A 24,235-nucleotide genomic window follows, 5' to 3' on the forward strand; every position below is an offset into this window, starting at 1 on the left:
CTCTGTGGAGAGTGATCATGAGGATAAAGCTCAGTGAACCCAAATGCTCCTGGCAGCAGTAAGAGAGGAAAGGGCCCGGGCATGGGGTGTGATAAAGACAGAGGGCGAGGGTGCAGATTGACCTGGGTTTGATGGGATGGAAACCAGAAGGGTCTGTCTGTGTGCACTGGACTCTATATAAAAGACTGATGGGTGACTACGCCTTGCGCCAGCTGAGAGAAGTTTGGGAGTAGGGTCAGATCATTCACACTGTACCTCTTTGCTTGGGTCAGAACAGAGAACCAGGACGAGTTGTTACATATGCAGTGAGACTGCGGAGCGTTGGGAGTCAGTCAAGGGGAGAGAGGAGAGGTGAGGGGAAGGTGAAAAACGTTTTCAAGTGCAAAGACCATAAATTTAACACCTTCCTCCGTGTTCCAGCAGAGAGGCAGACGGGGCATCTTGCAGAAAGGGTAATGGAGAAAGCCATGAAGAAACAGGTACAGGTGTCAGTGACAAGAGAGGGAATGGAGGGTGTGCCAGGAGGGAGGCAGAGGAAATAAACAAGGCCAGGTAGAGTTGAAGGAGGGGGGGCGATTTGGGGAAGGGGAGCGAGCACAGAGACAGGCGTTGGGGTCATAAAAACTAGGAGATGTGAGGAGATGTGTTCTGGCCTCTGGGTCTTCATATCTTTTACATTTCTAATTAAAAGAGATAAAGAGTGAGGGAGTCATCAATCCCACAGTGATTTCCCAGTTAAGGTTTTAGAGGGGGCTGTAAACTAGGCAGCCCGGCATCATTGATTTTATAATTAGCTATCGTCACCCCAGACTTAAGATGGAGGGAGTGTGGTAGAGGGGCAGGAGGGGAGCTTAAAAGAAAGAGCTGGAGATTGCCGGAGGAGTGGGGAGGCGCGAGGATGAAGAGGATGACGAGGTTTGCCCCGAGGGGCGACTGCGCGAAAGCCAAAGGTGAATAGAGAGAAAATCCAAGAATGGGAAGCGTGTATAAAACAGGCAATGAGCCAAAAGGGAATATGGGCTATAAGGCTGTGTGAAAAGAAATGGCATAGTTAATTACCAGTGAAATGTCATGTGAGGATCAAAATATTGCTATAATCTTTGGCCGGAAAAAGACACATTAGACCCAATAATGGATACATAAACCGTTTTATTATGCAGAACCCCACCCAAAGCCTGTTACACGATGGGTAAGAAAGTACAGAGAGATGTAAATGTGGGATAACCTTCACACACAAAACTTCAAAACAGAGCGTAACCACTGGAGCTTTATTGCAGAGTGAGACGGAGTCCTGACGAGGAGCACTCGTACAGGAGCTCTCAGTGGAACGACAAAAAAACACAACTTCCTTAAGACATAAAGTCAGATTACAGCTACAAACAAGGACTATGGAGAATACATTTAGTGTGCTATCATCTGGGAAAGAACACCAGATTCCTTGAACCCTTTCAAAACTCTTGCATATGGAAAATGTTAAAATGTAGTGTAACATCAGAAGACGTAGTGACACAAGGTAAACCAGACATTACTCCTTTCACCACTGCTTTGATAAGCCGCTGAAGCTGCTTAAACATCAAAATCAATTCATTTTGCATACATATATATATATATATATATATTTACTTTCAACACATATTCTGGTATTATTCCCTTTCATGAGCACCGGTATCTCAATAAAAACATCAAACCTTAACGCGTGAATGCAGAAAGTAAACAATCAAAAAGTGAATAAAATATGAGTAAACACAACACACGTAATGAGTATAATAGTGATGAGAGAACAAGACAGACTATTGAGTATCCATATATCAACTTTTCATCTAAAAACTCTTCTCTATTAAAAATAGGGTGCAAATACAGCAGATAAAATCAAGCATCAAAAGGCAAATCTAGCAAATCCTCTTTAGCCAAGCATGGAAAATGTAGTTACACATTGCACAAACTGAACACCTATTTCTACTTAAACCTGAATATAGTTTAATTGCAGCATAACTCAAGTTAATTATAAATAGAAAATCATGAAAAATGCATACAGTATTGATTAAAAGGTAGGCAGCAATTTTTATTAGGCAGTATATTACCAGAGGGAAAGGGGGGGGAAAAAATCCTAACATCATGATGCTGACGTTAGGATCTATAAAGATGATTTTCTTTTGACTTGATTATTTTAGGCACAAATTTAGAACTGCATGTGTCTGAATTAAAATTTCTGTACAATATAAACTGTGATAAAGACTGACGCTAAACACCCAAATAAATGGCTAGTAAATTTCAATAACTATCAAACGTAAAACCAAGGTTCATTAAGAAATAAAAACCACAGCTGATCTATAGTGAGGAGCTTATGAGCATTAATTTTGGAATAATGACGATATGAAGTTACTGAAGTAGAAAGTTGCATGTGGCGTCTATCCTAATAGACGTTAAACACAATCTGTTCAATAAGCCTCCTAATTCGAAAGCTTGTCCATCTTAGAGAGCGTCTACACCACTAAATCACCTTAACTGCATCTGCATGACAACAATCAACTGCTAATGCATACAACAAAGTGCATATCAAATCTTAGTTCTGAGCAAATGGAGGAGAAATATGATGTCATAGACCTACATTACCGCAATATAATTTAGCATGATGCTGTATCATTACTTTATGTCGCCATGAAAAGTGCTCAAAGCTGCTGTGGAGAATTTAAAGCTGCGGGAGAGTTTTCGCCATGATTTCCAGTGGAGCCGGCCCCGCACAAAACATCATAATTACAGTGCCTGTCATGACTCCTAATCACAAATGCCATAAAAACGACATAACATCCGTCGTAAAGCTCTCGACATCGCAATGATTCAACGGAAATCATTCTGCTACAGCCCGCAAACTCTCAAATGCCAGAGCCCGTCCCGAAAAGTCTGCCGGCTTAAACTGTCGCCCCATCTAATGTCGGTCTTTAAAGGTGGTGTTGACCTGCCACCACTGGACAAACAATTAGGGCATCAACACAAGAAAATAAAAAAAGGAAAACAAAGGTTTGCAGAAGATACAATGTAAATGCTTATTAACAATTTGTGAGCTGTGTGTGTGTGCTCATTAGTGGAAGTAATGTGGAAACACACCACATCCACGAGTCCGCTCTTTCTCCACTTTTGATCGATCGTCGTGGTCAGATGTCCGCAGATTACCATAGCGAGGTGTCAGCCAGATCACTGGGGAAGACACAAGGCAGAGAGAGAGAGTGTGTGTGTGTGTGTGTGTGTGTGTGTGTGTGTGTGTGTGTGTGTGTGTGTGTGTGTGTGTGTGTGTGTGTGTGTGTGTGTGTGTGCACACACGAGTTAAAAAGCGAAAGAAACACACATTGTGGCTGAAGGAGGAGGTTAGACTGAAGGAGTGGCTGAGTGGGGGAGCGAGAGCCTTAATGATGCTGAAAATTGGCCTGTGACTGCGGTACACCCCCTCAGGTAAATCATTGCTACAGCTTGCTGTCAACTTGTCTGTCCCCTTGTCCTCCCATCTCGCCCCTCCCACGCCCCGACTCCGTCTCAAACACTCTCCCCTGCATCACCCTGACTCAACTTCTTTTACGAGCGCACATTCAAAACTTCCATCTTCCAGCCATTGTCGCCCTGTCGCCATAAATAATCGGCTGCATATGTCTGTGTGCATTAGCGAGCTTTGAATTCATTGTGCACGCGTGAAACCGTTCCTGTGTGAGGCTGCCAGAGGAAAAAAACAGCCACCGATCACATTTGATCAGGTGCTTTTCGTCCGTTCTTTAAAACAAAACAAAAAAGAATGTAAGCTGTTGCATTGTTTAATTTGGAGACACTCGATGAGTTTGCTTTTCTGTGTTTCAGAGAGTAATGTGACACTTTCTCCTCAACTGAATTGAAACGGTGGCTTTGTTCTCTAATTACTTTGCAGCTTTAAGATTGTACACACAAGTCAAGTCACGAGCTCATAAAATATGACACGACGCGACAGTTTGAAAGCAGCCAGTATGACAGAAAGATGTCTACGGGCTTGTTTGGCCTCAAAAAGAAATTTTCATTTTCATTTGCAGTCAGTAATGCAAATCTCCATTTTCCAACATTAAATCTTCACCTGTGCTCAATTTGCTTACCATGATCTCATCGAGGCTTGTTTAAAGGAAGCCTTCGCCCTTTATTGAGGGGAATATCCTCCAATATATTTTGAGTGCTGGTAAGTAGTTCTTTCTGCTTTTTAGTGGCCGTAACCCAAGCAGTTTATGAAACAGTTATATCATCTGCGACATTAAATACTTTCTTCCGTTCATGCGACAACATTATTACCATGTAAAAAAAAAAAAAGTAATGATTGATAAAGGGCTGATATCTTTTACTTAAGCAAAAACACTAGTGTAACAATGTAAAAAGTAACGCTGGTATATGTTTGATGAGTACAATTTCGATTAATATGTGACATTATTATAACAAACACAAAAAGAGAGAATTTAGGAGAATTTAATGCCACATGATGCAATTTTTCTTTATATGTTTTTTTTTTTAAATATCTGTTTTTAACGGTATGATTCTTTTTGGCCAAGTTTCCATTAAAAAAGAGTTTTTTTTAAAAATCTTGATGGGATTTTTCTGGTTGAATACAAAAAGTTTCTACTTGATCAGTGCATCAATGTAACTTTGCTGTTGCTGGTTTAAATGTGATTGGCTGCACAGTAATGTAGTGGTAAACACACTCTCCTGGTAGATACAATGTGAATAGGTGTGAATGTGAGCGATCGTTATTCTCTGATTTTGCCCTGGCATGGACCAGCCACCCTGAGTGAAACTTGATTTTTATCCATTGAAATCTTCCTGCAGTCTTCCTTCATTTGACATCTTTCAGCTCAGACGTCTATAACACCATAAGTAGCTTTGCTGCTTTTGTGTCACAGGCCAATGGGGCTTACAATCAGCAGTCGGAGCTTCAACAGAGCATTAGATTTTGTAGGAAAAGGTGTCATATATTCCATGGATGGTTGCAAAGATGGTTCATGTGATAAAATAAATTTTAAGTGTCTCAAAATTGTCTTTCACTTTCAAAATCTTTTTTTTCAGATTCACGGCAAGTATAATGTTTATAGAAGTAAAATATAGAAACGAAAAGAAACATTTAATGAAGATAGCAGTTATAGATATAAATACTTTTTTTAGTGTGTTTCTATAACTCTCTCTCACACACACACACACACACACACACACACACACACACACACACACACACACACACACACACACACACACACACACACACACACACACACACACACACACACATATATATGCATATATATACGTATAATAAAATGTGTTTGGGTTGGTTGGTCGTACCTGAGGACGGTGTCCGTGTGTTCAGGTAACAAAAGGACTGTATCATCTCCAGAGCTGTTCCTTCCACACTGAAGTGAATCAGATTCCTCCTCCTTAATAACAAACAGTAACACGCACATGCACACACACACACACACACACATACACATCCTTAACACATATCTGTCCAGCAGCTATTACAGTCTAATAACTTGCAGACCAGCAACCTAATTGCTTCTAGGAGATAATGTCAGTATCAAACGATTCACCGGGCCGTGTTTTAAGTGGTGTGCTCGGCTATCAGCATGAAGACATAGCTCATTTTCAGTATCGCATACAATTATGCCGTTGTGAAGCTGAGCGGCTCAGATAGCGCGGCTCACCGAGTCCGAGCTGTGTGCCAGGGTCTCAGCGCTGGCCTGGTGTGGCAAGGAGAGAGGGGCTGGCTGGTTGATGACCACAACTCTCCTGTCCACCTCCCTGGGGGATGAAGGCGGGGTGGAGAGGAGCAGGGAGTCAGACGGGCCCTGCTCACACAGGCTGTAGTGGCCCAGAGGTCTTGGCGGATGGAGGATCTGCAGAGCCTCTGGGTTCTCGTCCTCAGAGTCGGACAGCATGCTGTCAGGACAGCCTGGCAGAGAGAAACATGGGCAAAAACAGAGAGGTCACTCCTCTTCAGTCTCGTCGCCCACAAACGGGGCCACTCTGAAAACATGCTTTGTGTCGCTCTTGAATGGCAGTTAACACTTTTATTGTTGGCATCTGCAGGGTGTAACGGCGAGATTGATGGGCGGCTCCATTCACCTGTAGAGGCGACCGGGGCAGCGCTCCACTTGGCACTGGCCACTGTTCCCATCTTCTGCTCCAGCTGACAGATGTACTCCATCAACTCCTGTAGTGGAAAAACAGGCGTTATATCACAGAGCAGAGTGAAGCCCTGATCACGGCTACAGCAGCCTGATGACTATCATAATGTCCGACTTCTCTCAGCCAAAGCCATATCAACCGATCACACTGTAAATATCCAATATTATAATATGTTATCATACAAATAGGAACACTGAAGAAGAAATATCATGGACTTAATGGTGTATCTCTGTTTGATTTATCATGCCCTGCAGACTGGCCGCCATGCTTACATATGACTGATGCAGGCTGGACACTGATTTTAAAAACATGGACCCTCTCCTCTGTTTGTAGCAGGAAAATGTGATGGTGGTTGGCCAACAAAAACTCTGCAGGCACTTTAACAGCAACAGCACTGACTGCCCTGAAATCCACCGATTTATATTGCACTATAAACAATTTATACTGCACAATAACAAGAAGACAACAACAGAGAGAAGATTCCCAACACCTGGAGCATTCACAAGGCTGCAATACTTGTTATTTCGGTAAGCTTCCGGATATAAATGTATTATTAATAACCAGATCGCAAAAAGAATTTCATAGAAGCAGTTGACAGTAGTGCGCATTGTCACTGGACCACAATTCACTAATTTAAAAGCTAAAAACTAAGATCTCAGTGTGTGACAATGAGGAGAGCACAAAGTGCACAAACTCACACAAAAAACTTTTTGAGGAAACTTCTATCAGGACGGATTCATAAAGCGATAAAAACGTTGTCCCTGACCTGTTTCTCTGCGTTTAGCAGCTCCTTCTCCTTTTGAGCGACTCTCAGGCTGGCTTTCAGCTCCTGGAGCTCCCTGCGGGTTTCACTCAGCTGGACCTGCAGGCCAGGAATCATAAAACAAATAGAGTATATCAGAGTCATTTCATGAACAGTGTCGCTTCTGTGTAACGGCTTGTTAGCGATCAGGGTCATTGTCATAGAGACTGTTAATAACCTCCTCTTCCCGTTCCCATTGAGTTTCAGCCAACATATTGTCAAGGACAGAAGAAATGTTTTACAAATACTTACACGAGTGTGACTAAGTAGCAATCTCAGGTTTTAGCTTCCATGGGTATTTAAAGTATGTACAATTTACTTAATTTCTCTTCCTTCCTTTTTTCCACGGCCTGCTAGTGGTTGAGTCAATTTGGGGGCTTTTCTCTACAGAGGTTGGAAGTTCACACCGTAGGTGCATGGGGTTTTCTCCAGTCCACAATCCAAACATTTTATTTGAGATTAACTCATCACTTTAAAAATCCTGTAGGTGTGAATGTAAGTGATAATGGTTGTATGTCTATGTTTGCCCAATGATGGACTGGAGACTTTTGCTCATAGTCAGTTGGGATAGGCTTAAGATGGCCGTATGGACTGATCTGGTCATGGCTGATTTGCAATTTGAATCTATTTTCCTTTGTCTCCAAAATGTTTATGCATCTAATAAATACATTTCTGGCTTTATATATACATTTGTTTACAAATCAAATTGTTGGAGTGTGTCTGCGGAATGTGCTTTAAACGGTAACTTCAATTGATAATGCAAATACATACAGTAGAAACTCGTGCTTTCAGTAGCTTTCAGTACCTTTTTTAGTTTTAATAGAATCGAAGTGATGTAATAGTAGCTGTACTTGAGTACAACTTTTGGTACTCTTTACACCCCTGTTCATTGTAAGTTCACAGTACAACGTCGACATTGTCCACAGCAACAATAAATCGTGTTGCCTCTCTCACCCGGTTGCAGTCTTTCTCTCTTCCAATTTCAACCTCGAGCTTCACTCTCTCCATCCTCTCCTCCTGCAGCTTTTCCTCCATCCTCTGCATCTCCGCGCTGAGATTCTCCAAACGCTCCTGGTCTTTCTGTTCGGGGGAGACACATTACCACTCGCAACATATTCACCTCAGGAAATGCGAGGTCAACAGATCACGGGTAAAGTCTTGACTGACTCCAGAGCTGCAGTGCACATTAAAATAAACAATGTAAACCACCCGAAAGAGGAGGATTTCACCTCCAAGCCATCATATCTTGTCTTGACATTTAGCAACATAATGAGGACTTATGACCGGGAAAATTATGGCATAATATACTGAAAACTTCACTGTAGTATAAATCTAACTTTCCTAACCTTCTGGATTGTCTGTTCTGCGGGGAGAAATTACCTCAGCATTTCGCTGCAGACTCAGCCTCTCCTGAGCCCAGTGTGCTCTCCCTTCTCTCAGGGCCAGGCTGGAGTCTGCGAGCTGGAGCGTTAGCTGTGCTGCCTGCAGCCGAGCCTGATGCAGCTCAGCCTGGCCGTGATCCCTCTGGGCTACCATGCCACTCAGATCACTCTTCAAACCCTCGGCAGCGCGCTCGCTCATGTGCAGACGCTCCCGCAGGCTGCGCATCTCCTTCAGCGACGCCTCGCTCTCCGTCTGGCCATAAATAAAAGAAGAAGGCAGATGTCGGTTACATATTTGATACGGCTGGTCATTCGCTTACATGACCCCAGTCCCAACCGCCGCGCTCGCATTTCCAGATGAAACGTCTGACCTCTTTCCTGTGGGCGGTGGTGAGTTTCTGGGTGAGGGTGGTGATGGTGTTTTGGAGCTGCAGAACGCTGGTGTCTCGCTGGGCCAGAGAGTTCCTCAGGCCTTGAAACTCCTTCGACAAACTTCTGAGTTCACCTTCTGTCTGCTCCAGCTTGGTCTGTAAACATGAATGAACCAGATCGGGAGCGTTACACAGAGCGTGAGAATAAAGGCTCGGGCAGCCACACATGCTTATTCTGTGTACCACATGTTTTTATTTGTCATCACCTGCAGGCTCTTTCTCTCGCTCTCGTCTTCTTTCCTCAGAGCTCCCGCCTTCTTGGCTCGGTCCTTCATCCTGCACACACAGATTCAGTTATGAACTATCAAAACTATTTATGAGAGCTACATAAAACTAAAATATGGAAGAGCAGAAAAAACATTCAAACCTCTCCAATTCCGTCTCTCTTTCCACGGCTCTCTGTGTCAGGGTTTTGATGTCCTCCTCTAGCTCTCTGATTCGCACATCACTCGCTTCCCTTGCATCCATTAAGGCAGATTTCTCCTGGGCTAGTGATTCTCCCCTCGCCTGCTCTTCCTAAGAGACCAGATGCAATTTTAATTTTTATGAGGAACTTCAATGATAAGCAATTTTGGCATAATAGCTCAGATAATTTCCTGAATTTCTGGAGTGTATTGTTAAAGCGGAGTCTTTCCATCGAAGCATAAATCCACAATTACAGAGGAACATACGAAAATGATATTAAGCAAATTGATATTGCCCATCATTTGCTTGAGCACAATAATACGCCACCTTCTGTGTCCTCTCCATCTCCCCGAGCTTCTCCAGACGGTGCTTCTGCTCTTCGTGCAGTCTGGCGATGCCGTTTTCCAACTCTTTGCGTTGTCTGTTCCAGACCTCCTTGGCCCTGTTGTGCTCCTCCTTATCTTTCTTCCATTGTTTATTTGCTGCTTCCTGCACCTGCAGCAGCTCGGCACGCTCTCGCAGACACTCCCACAGTCGCCTCTGATAAAACACGAGAGGAAACACGCATCAGATGAACAATCATGACTGCCTTCCCTTCTTTAAGTAACAAAAGCAAATGGATTTCTAGCTGTAACTCTGCCTCGTCTAATGTACTTCCTGGCTGTGCTCACCTGCAGCAGTTCAGCTCTGGGTACGACCAGGAGCATGTCGGTGCCTCCCTCCTCTCCATGAGTCTCTTCTTCAAGGGTCACAAGATCCTCGAGCGGCTTTGGTGCACAAAAGCTGAACTTGGAGCTGCGGGAGCACACTTCCCCCTTCGCATCGATGTATACAAACTCATAGTCTTGGGAGCTAGGGTTGGGCAGGTAAGACGCTGCAAAAGGGGAAGAAAAAACAAAGCCATGATGAACTATTTGTACACAAACATAACAGCTTTAAATTGCCTCTGTTGTCATTTGAAGCTTGCAGCACAGAGTGCTTACATGAAACTTTAGTGCACTTTAGGTGAACTAATTTAAGTGCGTCTCACTTTCAAAGCACTGATCAACCTTCTATGGCAGATGATTAAAAAAATGAAGAAAAAAAAAAAAGCCCTCTTTGTATTGCCTTTGTGTGCTGTCTGCTGGCACTTACTCCTATCGGACTAAAAACCCGGCCTCATGACACTTAATCAGGTTGTTATCTTCTGTCTCGATCTAAATTGTAAATTGTAAATTCTAAGGTCGCCATAAATCTTAATGTCTGGGTATTCATAAACTATGGGCCAATAACACGTTTATTTTGTATTATATTGCTGCTTTAGTGTGATAAATAAAGCGGCATTTAGAAAACAGTATGAAATCAAAAATCCATTTTATAGCCAATATTTTTTTCATGGCAGATATTTTGACTTGTCACAGTGCAACCGTACCGCTATATATTAATGGCGGCTTTGGGGACGTCCTGCTTTTGTGCATGCCGTTACACTGTCATGGCTTATTGAGACACCTAAATGGAACTGAGCCGTCATTAATTCCACTTTTGTTTTCCAGAGTCACAATGTCTGCTGAAGAAAAACTCTATTGATATAGCAATAACATTGATTTATGGAAAGTTGTGCAATACAACTTCAGGCCACAAGCAGCAGTACTGCAATCATTCAGTGGAGTCAAACAAAAGTACATAAATTTCCTCAATCTTAGATCTTGCGTAGGTCCAATTACTTATAGAGGGGTCTGTATTTTATACCATTAACAAAAACTATCCAAGTTTGCATTTCTAGAGCCAGTTCTGTATCTTTATGATGTATCTGTTCATATTCTGATCATACTTGCTAAAGCTGAAGAGGAATGGGTTTCTTCATGACCAGGCTTGGAAGTGCAACCCCATTTAAGCACCTAAAGGTTAGGAAATTAACAAAACACTGCCTTACAACAAACAATTCCAGCTTTTGGGATCCTTTTAAATATTGAATAATACTAATCACATTTGTCACAAAATTAGACTCTTTCCAATGCCAATTAGTAATAAACCTGTGGGAGGAAAGCAAAACCCCACAATATCCAGTAAACATGTGCAATTTATGAAGAAACCAGAGAGTGGGATGTTTGTTTTATAATAATAACCTATTTCTTGTGATCTTTGACAAGAAATCACATTGTAATATATATAAACAAAATTACATTTTGCAATTCTGCCTAAAGAGCAAATGTTCTTTAGGCAGCAAATGTTCGACTTATTTCAAGTGTTGCTTCTGATTTTAGAGGAGATATTTACTCTTCATGTGTGACAGTTGGCAGCTCTGCTTTATTTTAGTTTCAGAATACATTTATTTGATGTGTTTTGTCTGGTCTGCTGGTGAAGTAGCTTTAATGATTCTGAGAGGGAGATTGATTGTATCTTAAAATGCTTAAGAGGGAACGTATCCTACAGATGGAGGATATAAAGCCCGACCCCCTCCCACTGCCCATACAGGCAATATGTGATCGGGTTAGAAAATGCATTTATTTGTGGTTTATTGATTTGGAAACACGATGTGACAGACTTGTACATAATATTATTTTTATATCTCTATTCTGTCATGGATTTTGCTGTTACCAGAAAATGTGATAGTTTGTGCAAATGTGTTTCATACATATTTATATATTTTTCATAATCTTTAACTGATTTGTTGAGCTATTGAAGTTGCAATGCTCGGTGACAGGCTTAAACAAACAAATAAATAAATAAATTTTAAAAGACTAATCACGTGCATTTCATCATTCACAGTGACGTCATCGCATTGCTTCCTGGATCGATCGCGTGTTTAAACAACCACGTGGTGTTTTTGTTTTTTTGTTTTTTTAAACCAATTTCCGGAGCGACCTCAGTGTACCAACAAAAACAGGTAATAACGGCACTCCAACGCTCACCCGACGCGCCGTTTACAAATATTATTGTTTTTAAAAAAAAATAAGCATGTTAATGATGTCAAAACAAACATAAGCGTCACAACGAAAAGAGTGATAAACTCCCCATTTCCTCAAAATGATCTCAGTTGTTTATCAATAACTATGTTTAAGTAAAAAAAAAAAAGAAAAGAAAAAGAAACAATTTGTTTAAGATCCTTTCCATGTGTTTTTCGTCCTTGACAAAAGTTGAAAAACGTCTTATTGGAGGAATATTTTCATTGGTTTTAAGAATGTTATAAGGTTTCCCTCTGCTCTGACCACAAAGCAGACAGCCAGTCTGTGACTTTATCCAGCCCATAAAACCAGCTAACCTAATATTATCCTTATCTCGCACAGGCCATAGCTTCATGTTCAGAGTGATTTACTTGGAATTCCTCTTTCACAACATTTGTACAGTGAAGGGGCTGAGGATGGAAAACAGAAAGGAAGAATGACATACTGCAAAGTTTATGAGCTGCAATTCAACTTATAGCCCTGGCTAAGGTCACAGTCCAGGCAAGGGGCTTTTTAAATCACTGTATCACTGGGCGATAAGGAACCATCAGTAGTTTCTTTTGACTTTCCTTGCTTTGCTCCTCCACCCATGAAGAATGTCACTGACAGTGTGCTTAAGTTAAGGATAAATCACTCTCCCCGGGGTCAATGCCACACCTGCTGCACACGTGCCCCTCACACTGAATCAGGCTTATCAGCAGACCCTGACACACAGGACAAAGTGAACACTGTATTCTCCAGTGGGCAGTGGCAGTCAGCACAGCAGCCTTCCAGCCATTGTCTTTGCCATTCTCATTACTCAACGTCCCGCTTACTATAGGAATTATTTCAAACCATGACAGAGACTGTCTCTGTTAGAGACCTAAGCTAAGCAGGACATTTGTCTTCTGCACAGGTTATTTTACGTCGGTGGAAGTACCCGTGACAGACAATCAGAGATATTGGTGTGTTAAGTTGTTTGTACACTATGAACAGTATTAGAATATGTATACCATAGAAATTAACACTGCAGTTGACTTCTGTGCCCTCTTGATAGTCATCCGGTGCCAAAGCCCAAACAAAGGTGTGGTACTCCTTCATGGATGACCACCCCACCTGAGGAAGAAAACACATGGGTATCACTCAGTAAACACAGATATCTCTTCATTAGCTTTATTGGTGACAGGCGTACCTTGAAGAGCCCGATCCAGTCATTGCTGGTCCAGATGTGCTGTGAGCTCAGTGTGTAGTGGCAGTCGACTCGGCTCTGAGGGAAATAACTGCAGCCCACATTCCTAAACTCCACCCGCCAAGCCTTGTCCATGGCAACACTAAACAAGGGCAGGCAATTTTGCACCTGTGACAAAAAAAAAAAAAAAAAAAAATCCAAACAAACCTGAATGTATAATTGCTGTTATGGTTTATACACACTGAAGGTCAGAACTGTTTAATCAGCTCATTGTGACACAAAACGAACAAACAGGCGCAGGTTGGCAGGAGTATAAATATTCACAGAGTAGCTGGCCAGTTCTCACCAGCTGTAAGAGGATATCCTGACTGAGTGCACACTGGAGGAAAGGACACCACGACTGAACCCCAGTGACAGCAGGGACTTTGAGCAACATGACATATTGCATGTTTGTCACCGGGCTATTTCAGTCGTCGTGAAAATCGTTTGCTATTGTGCGTCGTCGCGTGCAAGCATGCCGCACAAGGTGTCTGTGGGCCTCCATGGCATGTGTGTGTGTATGTGTGTGTGAGGGCTCAAATTCCACTGGTGGGCAACTTGCAATGAATTTCAGGAAAGTCTGGCTGTCGTGTATTTGAAAAAAAAAATTGGAATGACACTGAAAATATGTTATTTCTACACTCAAAAACTTCAAATGTTTAAAGCAAGTGTTCTTGTGATGAATGTTGTCTGCAGTTAATTTAATAAAACTTAAATATAAATTAAAGTTTAACTATTTTGTTTTGTCCATTCTTTGATCCTCACGTATTCAGAGGGAATGGGTAATGAACGTATCCCTTTGTTATTAAACAGGCAAATGATCTCCCTGAGCAACCAAAAAAAGAAAAAAGAAACATACTCATGTTGCTGCAACAAAAGGCTTAACATCTGGTCAGCATGGTGAAAATGATTTCCATTTGTAACAAGGTGCATTTATCGATTCAATGAGACAATGACAGTTGCTCCTTATAATTAGAAGAGTAGAACAGTTTTCTTTTTAAGTGTCCACAGAACAACACGGACAAAGCTTTGTAGTGCATACGTGTTATTACAATGGATCAACTGTCACTTTCCCGAACTTGTAATCCACTGCAGTTAAGTTTTCTATTTTAGTCACTCATCATTGACTGTGGTATGGCTCCGTCCGTTTAAATCACGCCTCAAAACCGGACTTATGAATGTTTTTGTTTGATTGTGGGGAAGAAATTGGCAGCAGGTTTTCCTTGTTGGGGGGGGGATTCATATTACACAGCACGAGGCTTGAGGCCCAACAGTAGCACATGTCGGAGAAAAGTGAGCAGAAAGCAGACACGTCGATGTGAGTCTGATGGCACGCAAAGTGCGATCGGGCCGCTCGGTTTGATCGCTTAATGTCTGATTAGTCGCCGAGGTGCGAGTTGACGCACCGGACAGCACAAAGCAGGCTTTGTTAACGACAAAAAAGCATCTGCGCACATTAAACCCGTACTCGACTCTGGAGGTGTCCCTTACCTTCTCAAGCCTCACTTTTGTGCGTCAAGCCGCAGCTTTGTGCGCAGAGTTTTGGGGCTTCGCTGTGCGTCCGGACGCACACGGCTGCGCTGTCACCCTTCGGACCCAAGTCTCTTTAATAACCAGAAACAATAACAAAAACCCCAAAGCAAAACACAACCACGACGCTCTGACTTCCAGCAGGAGGGGATTGTGGGAGATGGTGTCCTGCAGTGGGTCTGCAGCCAGGCGGAGATCTCGCGTTTAAACTACATTTCCCGGAGCCAACGGGCGCGCACTGCACGTAACACGATGCTCCTCTACGGTTTGGACGCATGTCAACGCGCTCAGAGACGCTGCTTGTCTGCTTCTCCAATATCTAACCTCCTGTTTGAGATAAGGGGAACTTCAAACGACCGCGGCAGCAGTGGACATGTGTGGACACGTGCAGATTTTTATTTATAGCAACTCATTTCCAAAGAAGCTCCGATGACATTTTAAATTTAATCAATAACTAACTTATTTGACAATTCAAGATTTTAAAAAGTTATTTAAATAATATCCAAAGTTATATCGCCCAAAGCTTTGCAGAAGAAAGTAATTGATTTCAGTGCCAAGTTCTAGATTTAATTGGATGTTTGGTTTTAAGATTTTCAAGATTAACCAGTAATCCTTGTTTTTTTTTGGCAGGGGGAGGCGTCTGTCATGTCACAGTGCCTCGTGGAGGGAAGGACACATTAAAAAGCAGGACGATGTCACGGTGCTGGACAGCAGAGGGCAGTATACCATCTTGGAAACCCATTGCTTTGCGTTCAGGTTCTCACTGCTCACCACCTCTAAAACACACAGTCTGAGGTCTTCAGCTCCCCTGAGACCACCTCACAACCTGGTGAACTAATCTTAGCACAGCACTTTTGTCTGTTCTTTAATGTCGGGAAGATGTGAGGGGGGGGGGGGGGGGTAGATTTTTAAACAATATGTGGTCTGAAACTGGTAAAATAACTGATTCAAAGCAGATATCTTCTTGTTTTTCGGTATGAATGTATGCTTTTGAAGTGCATACATAATCAATATTAGTGTTTAAAAACATTTATGCCTGTTGGATCAGATGCAATCATGTTAAAAATCATTTTTGTAATTTCCTAAATTACAGAATATTTGATAAAACATATTTTGAACATTACTGAGAGAATAAGCTTTCAATACATTTAGATTATAAATAAAGATGACTATCAACTGAGTGAAAGAGAATCTTTGCTGCCGCCTGAAAAAGCCACAGCCACCCAAAAGAAAACAACTTGGGATCCCTGAGTTTGGATTACAATGCCTCTGACACAGTTTAAACAAACGCTCATCCCATGTTATTATTGTTATTGCTGCTATCATTTACTTGTTTATCTGTGTGCGCTGATGAGTCGGCCCAGTCGCACAGACCTTTACTCCTCCTCAATTAGTTAGTCCAGTTTGGCTAATTTAGTTTGTTGACGACACTATAAGGATGCTTCATGTAATTTTATGCCGACGGACAGTCGATGTTGAGACCCTATAAATTGTGTTTAAGTGGATTAATAGTGTGCTGAGCCTGTGTGAGCAAAGCGGTGCTGGAAGTCGTGGCTCTCTCACAGTGGGGATAATTAAATAGATTGTACTGCAACAAGCAGCTCATTCAGTAGCCATTGTTTACATGTGTGTGTTTTCGGCTCGGATGCTAGAAAAAGCAAATAAACTTTTTATATTTGCTAATTTTAATTATTTGCAACTACTACTTCCACATTGTTTTGTACCAACTAGTTAGAGTATTACTGTTTTTATATTAACTTCCGACCTCGTTCCTGTTTTTGCTGAGATCTCGAGGTTTTACGCTGCCGTTGTTTTGGAAAATGGCACATCAGATCTCGGGCAGCCTTGACTTTGAAGCGTCACTGTTGTGTGAAGTCAGAAGATGGCTGCGCTGTAGGAATGTGAGGCTTCACCATAATAGAGACTATACTGAAAGTGGATTGTCCATGAAACTGCTTGATCTTGACCCGGCTGCCTGCCGTTATGGCTTCACTGTCATAATGTTCCACCTCTACCCTTAAAACCTGCACACGCATGCACATATGCACACCGTCTGAATTGACAGGCTTTTTTTTCCTTTCTTCTGTGTTTCTTTGGGAAGAGCTGGACTAATATTAACACTTTGCAGTTGTAGCGAGAGGGAAAGACCTGCTATCTCCCGCTCTGGCACAATCGCTTCGGCATGCTGTTTATTTATCTGTCGTAGAAGTGCTGCACACAAATTTAATCCCTGTCATCTGCTGATTTCTAGCAGCTTGGCTTGGAATTCCTCTCAATATAAGAAAATGGTATAGCCCCTGAGTGCTACTGCAGTTTTATTACCTGGGGTGGTTTGTCTGAATATAGCTTACCACATGTCTCATTCAACGGGAATGGCAGGTATGTGTCACTAGTCGTAAATTGTAACTTGCCTTCAGCAGTAATCAGTTGCCAAGGAAACCTCAAATGGGATTATGACCTTCTGTTGTGTATAGGCAAGTAAACTGTTAGAGTTGTCAACATCCAAGAGACAAACATTAAAGATTTATGTCGGCAAACAATTTATTTTCTCATCACACTAAATTAGTGCCTAACGTGTCTTGTGTGGAAATAAAACTCTTTGAAGACACGCCACTGACATATCCTCCTATCAGTGTATCGTTTAGAGCAATACGAGCACTTCTGAATTAAATAACGTCCATTACTGTGGCGTGAGTGATGTCATCAGTGGGCCTGTGTGGCCATACAGAGGAGAAAGGCCATTAGAAGGCTGGAAAACAAAGGAAGAGGGAGCAGAAGCAGAGTGCCTGGAAGGAGGGCAGAGTGTTGGGAGGGTGGAGATAGAGAAATGGGGGACGGTGGTATTTAGTATGCACGGCCAAGCTGCCCCATCTGCTTAGCGCAGCAGTCCCTGTCGTATAACTGTCTACAGGCCGTGGGCCACATAAAGAATGTCTCAGATTTGATGTAATTCCGCAAAATTAATGACAGCTTTACTCGGTATGGGCCGTGAGGGAATGATTAGTGTTTGATCGTCCATCTGATCAGTTCCCTTGGCTGGCTGCATAGAGATGCTCCACTATATGCCGGTACGCTGCCTATGGCAAGCACACATGCACGCACAGATACACCTATCCCAGAACGAGTCCCGGGCCCCCCGCGCTCCAGTTTATGTTTGCATTCTGGTTCCTGTTTCCCTCTGCAATGACAACCAATATCTTGTTAAATTCTCTGTGCTGTGACACTTCACATCAAAATGAACACCTACTGATGGGCCGGCTGCAGGTCCCACCGGTGATGTGACGCCGTGCAGGGCACTTTTATCCTAGGCTGTGCGGTATTTCAAATGAAAGTGGGCCAACCGGCATCCAATTTACAGAACTCAGAGGTCACACTATGACCTTTTACAAGATATGCTTTACTGCAGCTGTGATTGGAATTGGGTATTAGTTTTTAAAAGAGGTGGGGATCGGATTGGGAATTTGAGAGAAAAATTGATCCATAGGATGGATTGCCAGAGTTGGACAAGTGGAATACCTCTCCTCCTTTTAATTCAGCCCCACCTCAATGGGCCCAACCCCCATCTCGTTCCTCCTTCTGGGCTGCTGCGTTTACAAGCGAAGGGGGCATTCTGTTTTACAAGTGAGCCTGGTGCGTCTCGGTGTGCTAGCAACATTAAAATTGAACTCGTCTTATCTGTGAAAACCGTGAGGCTTTACATCAGAGGCTGTCGTGCCGCTGCCATGAGGCTCCTGTGTGCTTTTATGTAATGTGGTGCAGTCAAAAACCCTGCGGACAATTAAAGTGAGCACATAGATAAACAAGTGATTGAAGACCAGGATGTTAGTGTGTCGAGCACACCGTGCAGTTGAAGAAGGGTGACTTGCGTAGTTTATTATTGTTAACAAGGCCAGGTCTGGCGAGTGACGTCTGCCTGTCAGCCACATCAAGCGTCGTCACCCCCCTCCCCCACCCTCCAAAAAATAGAAAAGAAACAAGAATTGCACTTTTCAAAGTTGCACCTATTTCGTGCTGAGTTGCATATGGTGATGCTAATTTCCCATCTGACCATTAGCACTCTGGTCAAGTCCCAAGCATTGGGAGCCTAATTCAGCTAAAGCTTGGGGAGGGTAGTAGGGAGGGTTGTGTTTCTGCCAACACAGATTGTCGGACAGATTGGCAATCCTTCACTGTGTGTGGATGCAGTGTTTTTCCCTGAAATTGTGGACCATTATAACAAATTACTTGCAAAAACACCATTAAAGTAAACAAAAAACCTGTTCCAGTTCAGCTGCAACTCAGTTCATTATCCCCTCTGTTTTCCTCTGTCTCCTGTATTTTTCTGTTTTTTGTTTTTTTTTGTTTTTGTCCTCCGCTCCATAACACTGTCTTTCCAAATTACTTGAATGTGTTTCCTCCAGCCCGGGTCCCCCCCCTTCCCAATCGGCATCCTCTGATCTCCTTTCATTTTGCTCTTTTTCTTGGCCTCCACCTCCTCCCCCACTGCTTTCTTTTTTCTCCTCCTCATTTTATATTTTTGGCTGAGCTGAGGACCTTTCCTGGTGCAGTGACCTTTCTGGTTTTAAATTAAGCCCCACTGCGGCATGTCTCTCTTCATAGACCGCCAGTTACGAGCCTTCAGAGAACCGCAAAAAAATAACGATTCTGATGAAATGGCCCCTTTTAAAAAGCTCTTCCAAATTCCTTTTACATTTTTCTTCCCCTCTTCCCCCCTTGCTGGTTGCATTAATATTCACACTAATGAGGAACATCCTAAACAGCAGACCACGGAAAATGTGAGATGGGACGCACGCACATGCCTCACCACATGCACAGTGTGTACACACACTGTTGCTCATTGCTAATGGGTTCTAATCAAATGCCATGTATGTTTGAAGTGATTTATGAAAACTGCAGCCCGTGCTTGCAATGTGATTGCTTAATCAGAACGAGGCCATTTTTCATTGAATAACCCAGTTTGTGGCCTTTCAGTGTTTTACATTATGTGATTAATAGGCTTCTATTAAATTGTATTTAGATGATAAAAAAGTTCTTACTCCACTGAGGTCATAGGGCTATCTGGTAGTTCTACATTTATATTGATATTCCACACGTGTCTGGACGTTCACAGTATGACGTCAACAGGCTGATGCTATGCTTGGAAGTAAGGTTACAATTAGCTAACAATGCAGCAGAGTTACACAAGACCTCCTGGGTGCTAAATAAGTGTGTAATGGCCTCATTCCAGATCATCATCCTGGAGAGATCAGGAATCCAACTCATTTAGCAAACACAAATTTAATTGAAACAACATGAGCTGTGTCTGCCATCCGAAGCCAAAATTAAACCATACCTGTTCACTGAACCTCCTATAAAACTCATGACTGAGAGAGCAAAGCATTAATGATGGATAATTAGAGTGTTTAAGCTTTCCACTGAGGACGTAAGGCTGTTCTGCATCTCACAAGAAAATGCTTCCAGTGATATTTTCAAAACTGTCACGCACTTCGAATTTAGGTGACAAGATGTAAATTGCACCTTTATGAACTTGGAATAAAGTACGTACATGCCTATAATCTTAATTAATTTTCATTGAGGAGAACATTATACAAACACTTTATTAAAGAAAATTACTAGATAAGCGAAATGATACAATCTTCTACTCACATAGTGGGAGGAACTGTCAAAAGTTTGTAAGGGCGTTTTGTACTGATTTATGTAAATTGGGGTGACTTTATTATTTCATGCATTTTATTTAAATTTATGTTTGGGTTATCCACTGAGCCAGTCTCATCTCAAGCTGAGATGATGCCTCAACTTTATTATCATACTTTAGCAGAGGTTGTGCATAAAGTGTATTTTTCCAGTGTGGTGCGGATAGTTTATTTGGCTCCCTGCTGTACTATACTGCGACTTGGGTTCTGAAGCTATGCAAAAATCACAACCACACTTCCTCAACCATTTAAGGTTAGAACTGGATTTTTGCTTTTAAGCATTTTTTTTTTTTAAAGTATGCATATTACATGTAAATAAAATTTTCTGACGATGCAGAGCAATACGCAGAGCAATCTGTGACTTGGTATGGTAATATGCAAGACATCAAATGTGCTGGTTTTCTCTACTCAACAGATTGGTCTTCTCCACTAAAGCAGAGCACAGTGGAACTGTGAATATTAATGCACCCTCCTATATAGGCAGCATCTAACAAGATGCAGAGATGATTTCTGAGGCCTATCTCCTAAGGTGCTCCTTGTAGCCTTGGTAACCCTAATGAATTATGAGCCAGCCCAGTTAAAACATGTGTGGTATTACCCCATTCCAGGGTGTGTCCTCCTGGGTGTCAATGAATCACTGATCTCATCAAACCGGTTCTCTCCCCTCTTTCTCTTTCTCTCTTTCTCCCTGCGTTTCACATCTCTCTCTCTCTCTCTTTCTTTTCTCCCATCCCCCATTCCCTGTAACAGTCCAGTTTCCCCCCGGGGCGGCTGTCTGGGATCTGCCAGGCTCATCAGTGAGGAGAGGAGCAGGCTAACTGGGAGCCCTGGCTGGTTGTAAATCTGACCAGGGAGGGTGGGGAACCTGCAGTGGCCACACTCCTCCTGCAGCCCAGTAAGCCCACCAGAGCACCTAAAGCCACTTACTGGCTTCAGCATGTGCAGACACACACACACACACACACACACACACACACACACACACACACACACACACACACACACACACACACACACACACACACACACACACACACACACACACACGCGCACACACACAAATGCTCAACCAGGCAGTTTGTATTCTGGTGTTTCAGCCTCTAACAGCTGTTGCAGCTCACCTAACATCACTGTAATTAGCTCACCTTGCTTTAACCCGAAACTGATAATTAGCCCTCATACTATATTTATTTTGACATTCTTCACACATTTAACCAGCGTGCATAAACATGCAGATGGGTCACGCTCTTTTCTGGAGAGGGGAACAAAATATTTATACACAACTCCTTCTGTGGCATGTGGCGGGAGAGTTTTATTGTCAATCATTTATATTATTCTGTGTTAGCATTGCCTCCTGTTAAAAAACAATAACTCGAATGATTATAGATCTATATCAGAGATGAGTGTTTTTGTGTGAATGTAATATTTGCATAAAGAAGACCATCTATTTCTGTGTTAATCATTTCCTAGAAAGAGGATGAGAGCGAACGATTGCTGTTGAGGAGATGATGAGAGTTTTCCCTGCAAGAAGTGAGACATATTATTTAATCCATGGTGCTATGCGGAGGTAATTTCAGTCTCAGAGTAGCCATAAAGCTCTGGAAGCCGAGCACAGACCTCAACTGCAATGCAGTGAGTTGGGCCCTTTCTCCCTCATACATACATTTAGCTGGGTGTGATACCATTCCATACACATAGACACACACCCTCCCTCTCCTTATCTGAGAAATAAGCATTTTTACAGAGTTTGAGCTGTAAAAGGAGAGGAGCAGATAGCCCATAAATCTAGCCATAAAAACGTTAAGTTGTCAGAGGTGCCATCAGCTATCAATCGTGTGCGGCAAGCTGATGAAGGGGAAATAGGTGATAAAAAACAGCATTTTAGGGAAATTATGTCCAGTCTTCCATTTGCGAAGTGCTGCAGTCGCATCGCTGCAGAATCTTAATCACTGGTTGGTGTGGCCAGGGACTCTTCCTCTGTGTGACACTGAGGAGGAGCACACCCTAGTGGGAGGGTGGGATATGGAGGAGGTAAGGAGTGCCATAGTGGGGGTGGGAGTGTGGGGGTGAGGGGGTGTGTTGGGGGGGGAGGGGGGCAGCGTTGTAGAAAATTATACAACTCCCATAAATCACTTCTACACTACTGTTTTTTTCCTCTCTCCCTCAATTTCTCGCTTCCCCCATCCGCTCACGCGCCCTCTGCCTCTTTCTCGGTTCCTTTCTCCACTTCATGGCTGTGCATCTTCCTCTCCTCATTTGCACCCTGCCACCCTGCTGATGGCCCTGGCTTTCTGCCCTTTATTCTGCCTTCAAATGCTGGCGATGTTCTTTATTTGAAGCACTGTTGGTCACCCTCACTGCCCCACTCTCCATCCATCTCAACTTCATTCACACTGTGGTTTGTTTACATGCTTTCTTTATTGATCGGCTTTTTGTTGCCGAGCAAGGATTTATCCCCCTGTCCGTGGGACTGTATTAGCAAACCTTGAGATTGACCTGTCTCTCTGAGATGGTTCTGATATAGTCTGTTCTGGAAATAAAAGAAAACACCATCTTGGCTGCAGCTTATTTCACACTTTATCTGACAGCACTCTGACAGGATTCCCGCTCGCTTCTTTATTGGGGAATTTTCCTCCCAAATAGAAAAACAGCTGGCGATGCATTTATATTCAAAGGCTGGATGTTCATTTAAACACTTGTGAGACAAAGTAATACTATGCAAAGCCCCAAAGCTGTTTTCATGGCAGCTCAATACAGCGTGTGACTTATTCCTGGAGCAGTGTGGGAAGTGATACAGCGACATCATGTGAGAGTATCCCCGCAGATTGAATTGATGAACGCCTTCATTGTCTGATCTGTGACTCCCCCTCTAATCTAAGGTCATTTGTTAATTAATTTGAATGGCCTTACAGGCTCTGGTTCTGCTCTGCTGGGCTCGGCTGAGTGATGTCATTCTGTGCTGAGCAGAGTTTAAGCGCTGTGAAATGAATGCAGTGATGCATGTTCATCTGCAGTGGCCCCTCCGGTGTGTTCTGCCCTCTGTCCATTTATCAAGGGAAGGTGTTACCCGGCACAAAGCACTCCACCAGGAGAGAAAGTGGCAATGCTGTATTTCTCACTCAAGATGGTGACAAGGATAGAGCACAGTACTGATTAATGATTTAGAGCTGATAGTTCCCGTGCTGACGGGTTTAGGACGTTCCGGTTTTCATACTCTGAACTTCTCACACCCAAGTTGCAGGTGATCTACTAAGTGGATCTCTGTGGTTCTGGTTGTTTATGCTCTGACGTTAAAGATGCTCTCTGGCGGTTGAGCCCTGTGTCAGGGGCTGTGCTGCCACCTTTAGTTGGGCTGAGGTACTGTAATGCAGCACCATAGAACCAGTTTAGGTGGGCTGCTCTGCATTTCAGTCACACAGCATCTGTTTGTGACAGAGGGTAGTTTAACAACACATCTAACCTTACTGCATTACAGCGAGTGTAGCAGTGAACATGCAGATTTTATGTAAAAAAACAAAACAAAAAACCCACTGTCACTAAGATATACAGTCCAACTGTGTTGGAAGTTTTTCCACGCCCGTCTCTGTGCTTAATGTCTGGAAACAACCAAGCATTAACTTTGTGTGCAGTGTTGTCCCTCATGTGTCCCTTTGCATGCTGGTGCTTTCCCTGATATTT

The 24,235-nt window shown here is 42.8% G+C and overlaps 1 protein-coding gene across 1 annotated transcript; it reads right to left on the bottom strand.

Annotated features, from left to right (window-relative positions):
- Nucleotides 1–1,129: 1,129 nt before the first annotated feature.
- On the bottom strand, nucleotides 1,130–14,935 carry calcoco1a (calcium binding and coiled-coil domain 1a). The gene is made up of 15 exons (XM_080497301.1): nucleotides 14,826–14,935; nucleotides 13,299–13,463; nucleotides 13,120–13,222; nucleotides 9,875–10,077; nucleotides 9,531–9,743; nucleotides 9,166–9,314; nucleotides 9,005–9,074; nucleotides 8,739–8,894; nucleotides 8,366–8,620; nucleotides 7,940–8,065; nucleotides 6,950–7,045; nucleotides 6,121–6,208; nucleotides 5,700–5,947; nucleotides 5,338–5,429; nucleotides 1,130–3,195 (listed from the first exon to the last, which is right to left on the bottom strand). The coding sequence occupies exons 2-15, from the start codon at nucleotides 13,428–13,430 to the stop codon at nucleotides 3,168–3,170; spliced, it is 1,959 nt and encodes a 652-aa protein (XP_080353427.1). The 5' UTR covers nucleotides 13,431–13,463; nucleotides 14,826–14,935; the 3' UTR covers nucleotides 1,130–3,167.
- Between the last annotated feature and the right edge of the window lie 9,300 nt (nucleotides 14,936–24,235).

Source organism: Blennius ocellaris (genome assembly GCF_963422515.1).
Source record: "Blennius ocellaris genome assembly, chromosome: 5".
Lineage (NCBI taxonomy): Eukaryota > Metazoa > Chordata > Actinopteri > Blenniiformes > Blenniidae > Blennius > Blennius ocellaris.

Bases quoted from the DNA above. Each gene is read 5' to 3' on its own strand.
- calcoco1a (XM_080497301.1), bottom strand. From the start codon at position 13,430: ATGGACAAGGCTTGGCGGGTGGAGTTTAGGAATGTGGGCTGCAGTTAT. The intron at 13,223-13,298 runs GTACGCCTGTCA...TTTCTTCCTCAG, and splicing joins ACTGGATCGGGCTCTTCAAG to GTGGGGTGGTCATCCATGAA. The intron at 5,430-5,699 runs GTGAGCCGCGCT...TTTGTTATTAAG, and splicing joins TGGCACACAGCTCGGACTCG to GAGGAGGAATCTGATTCACT.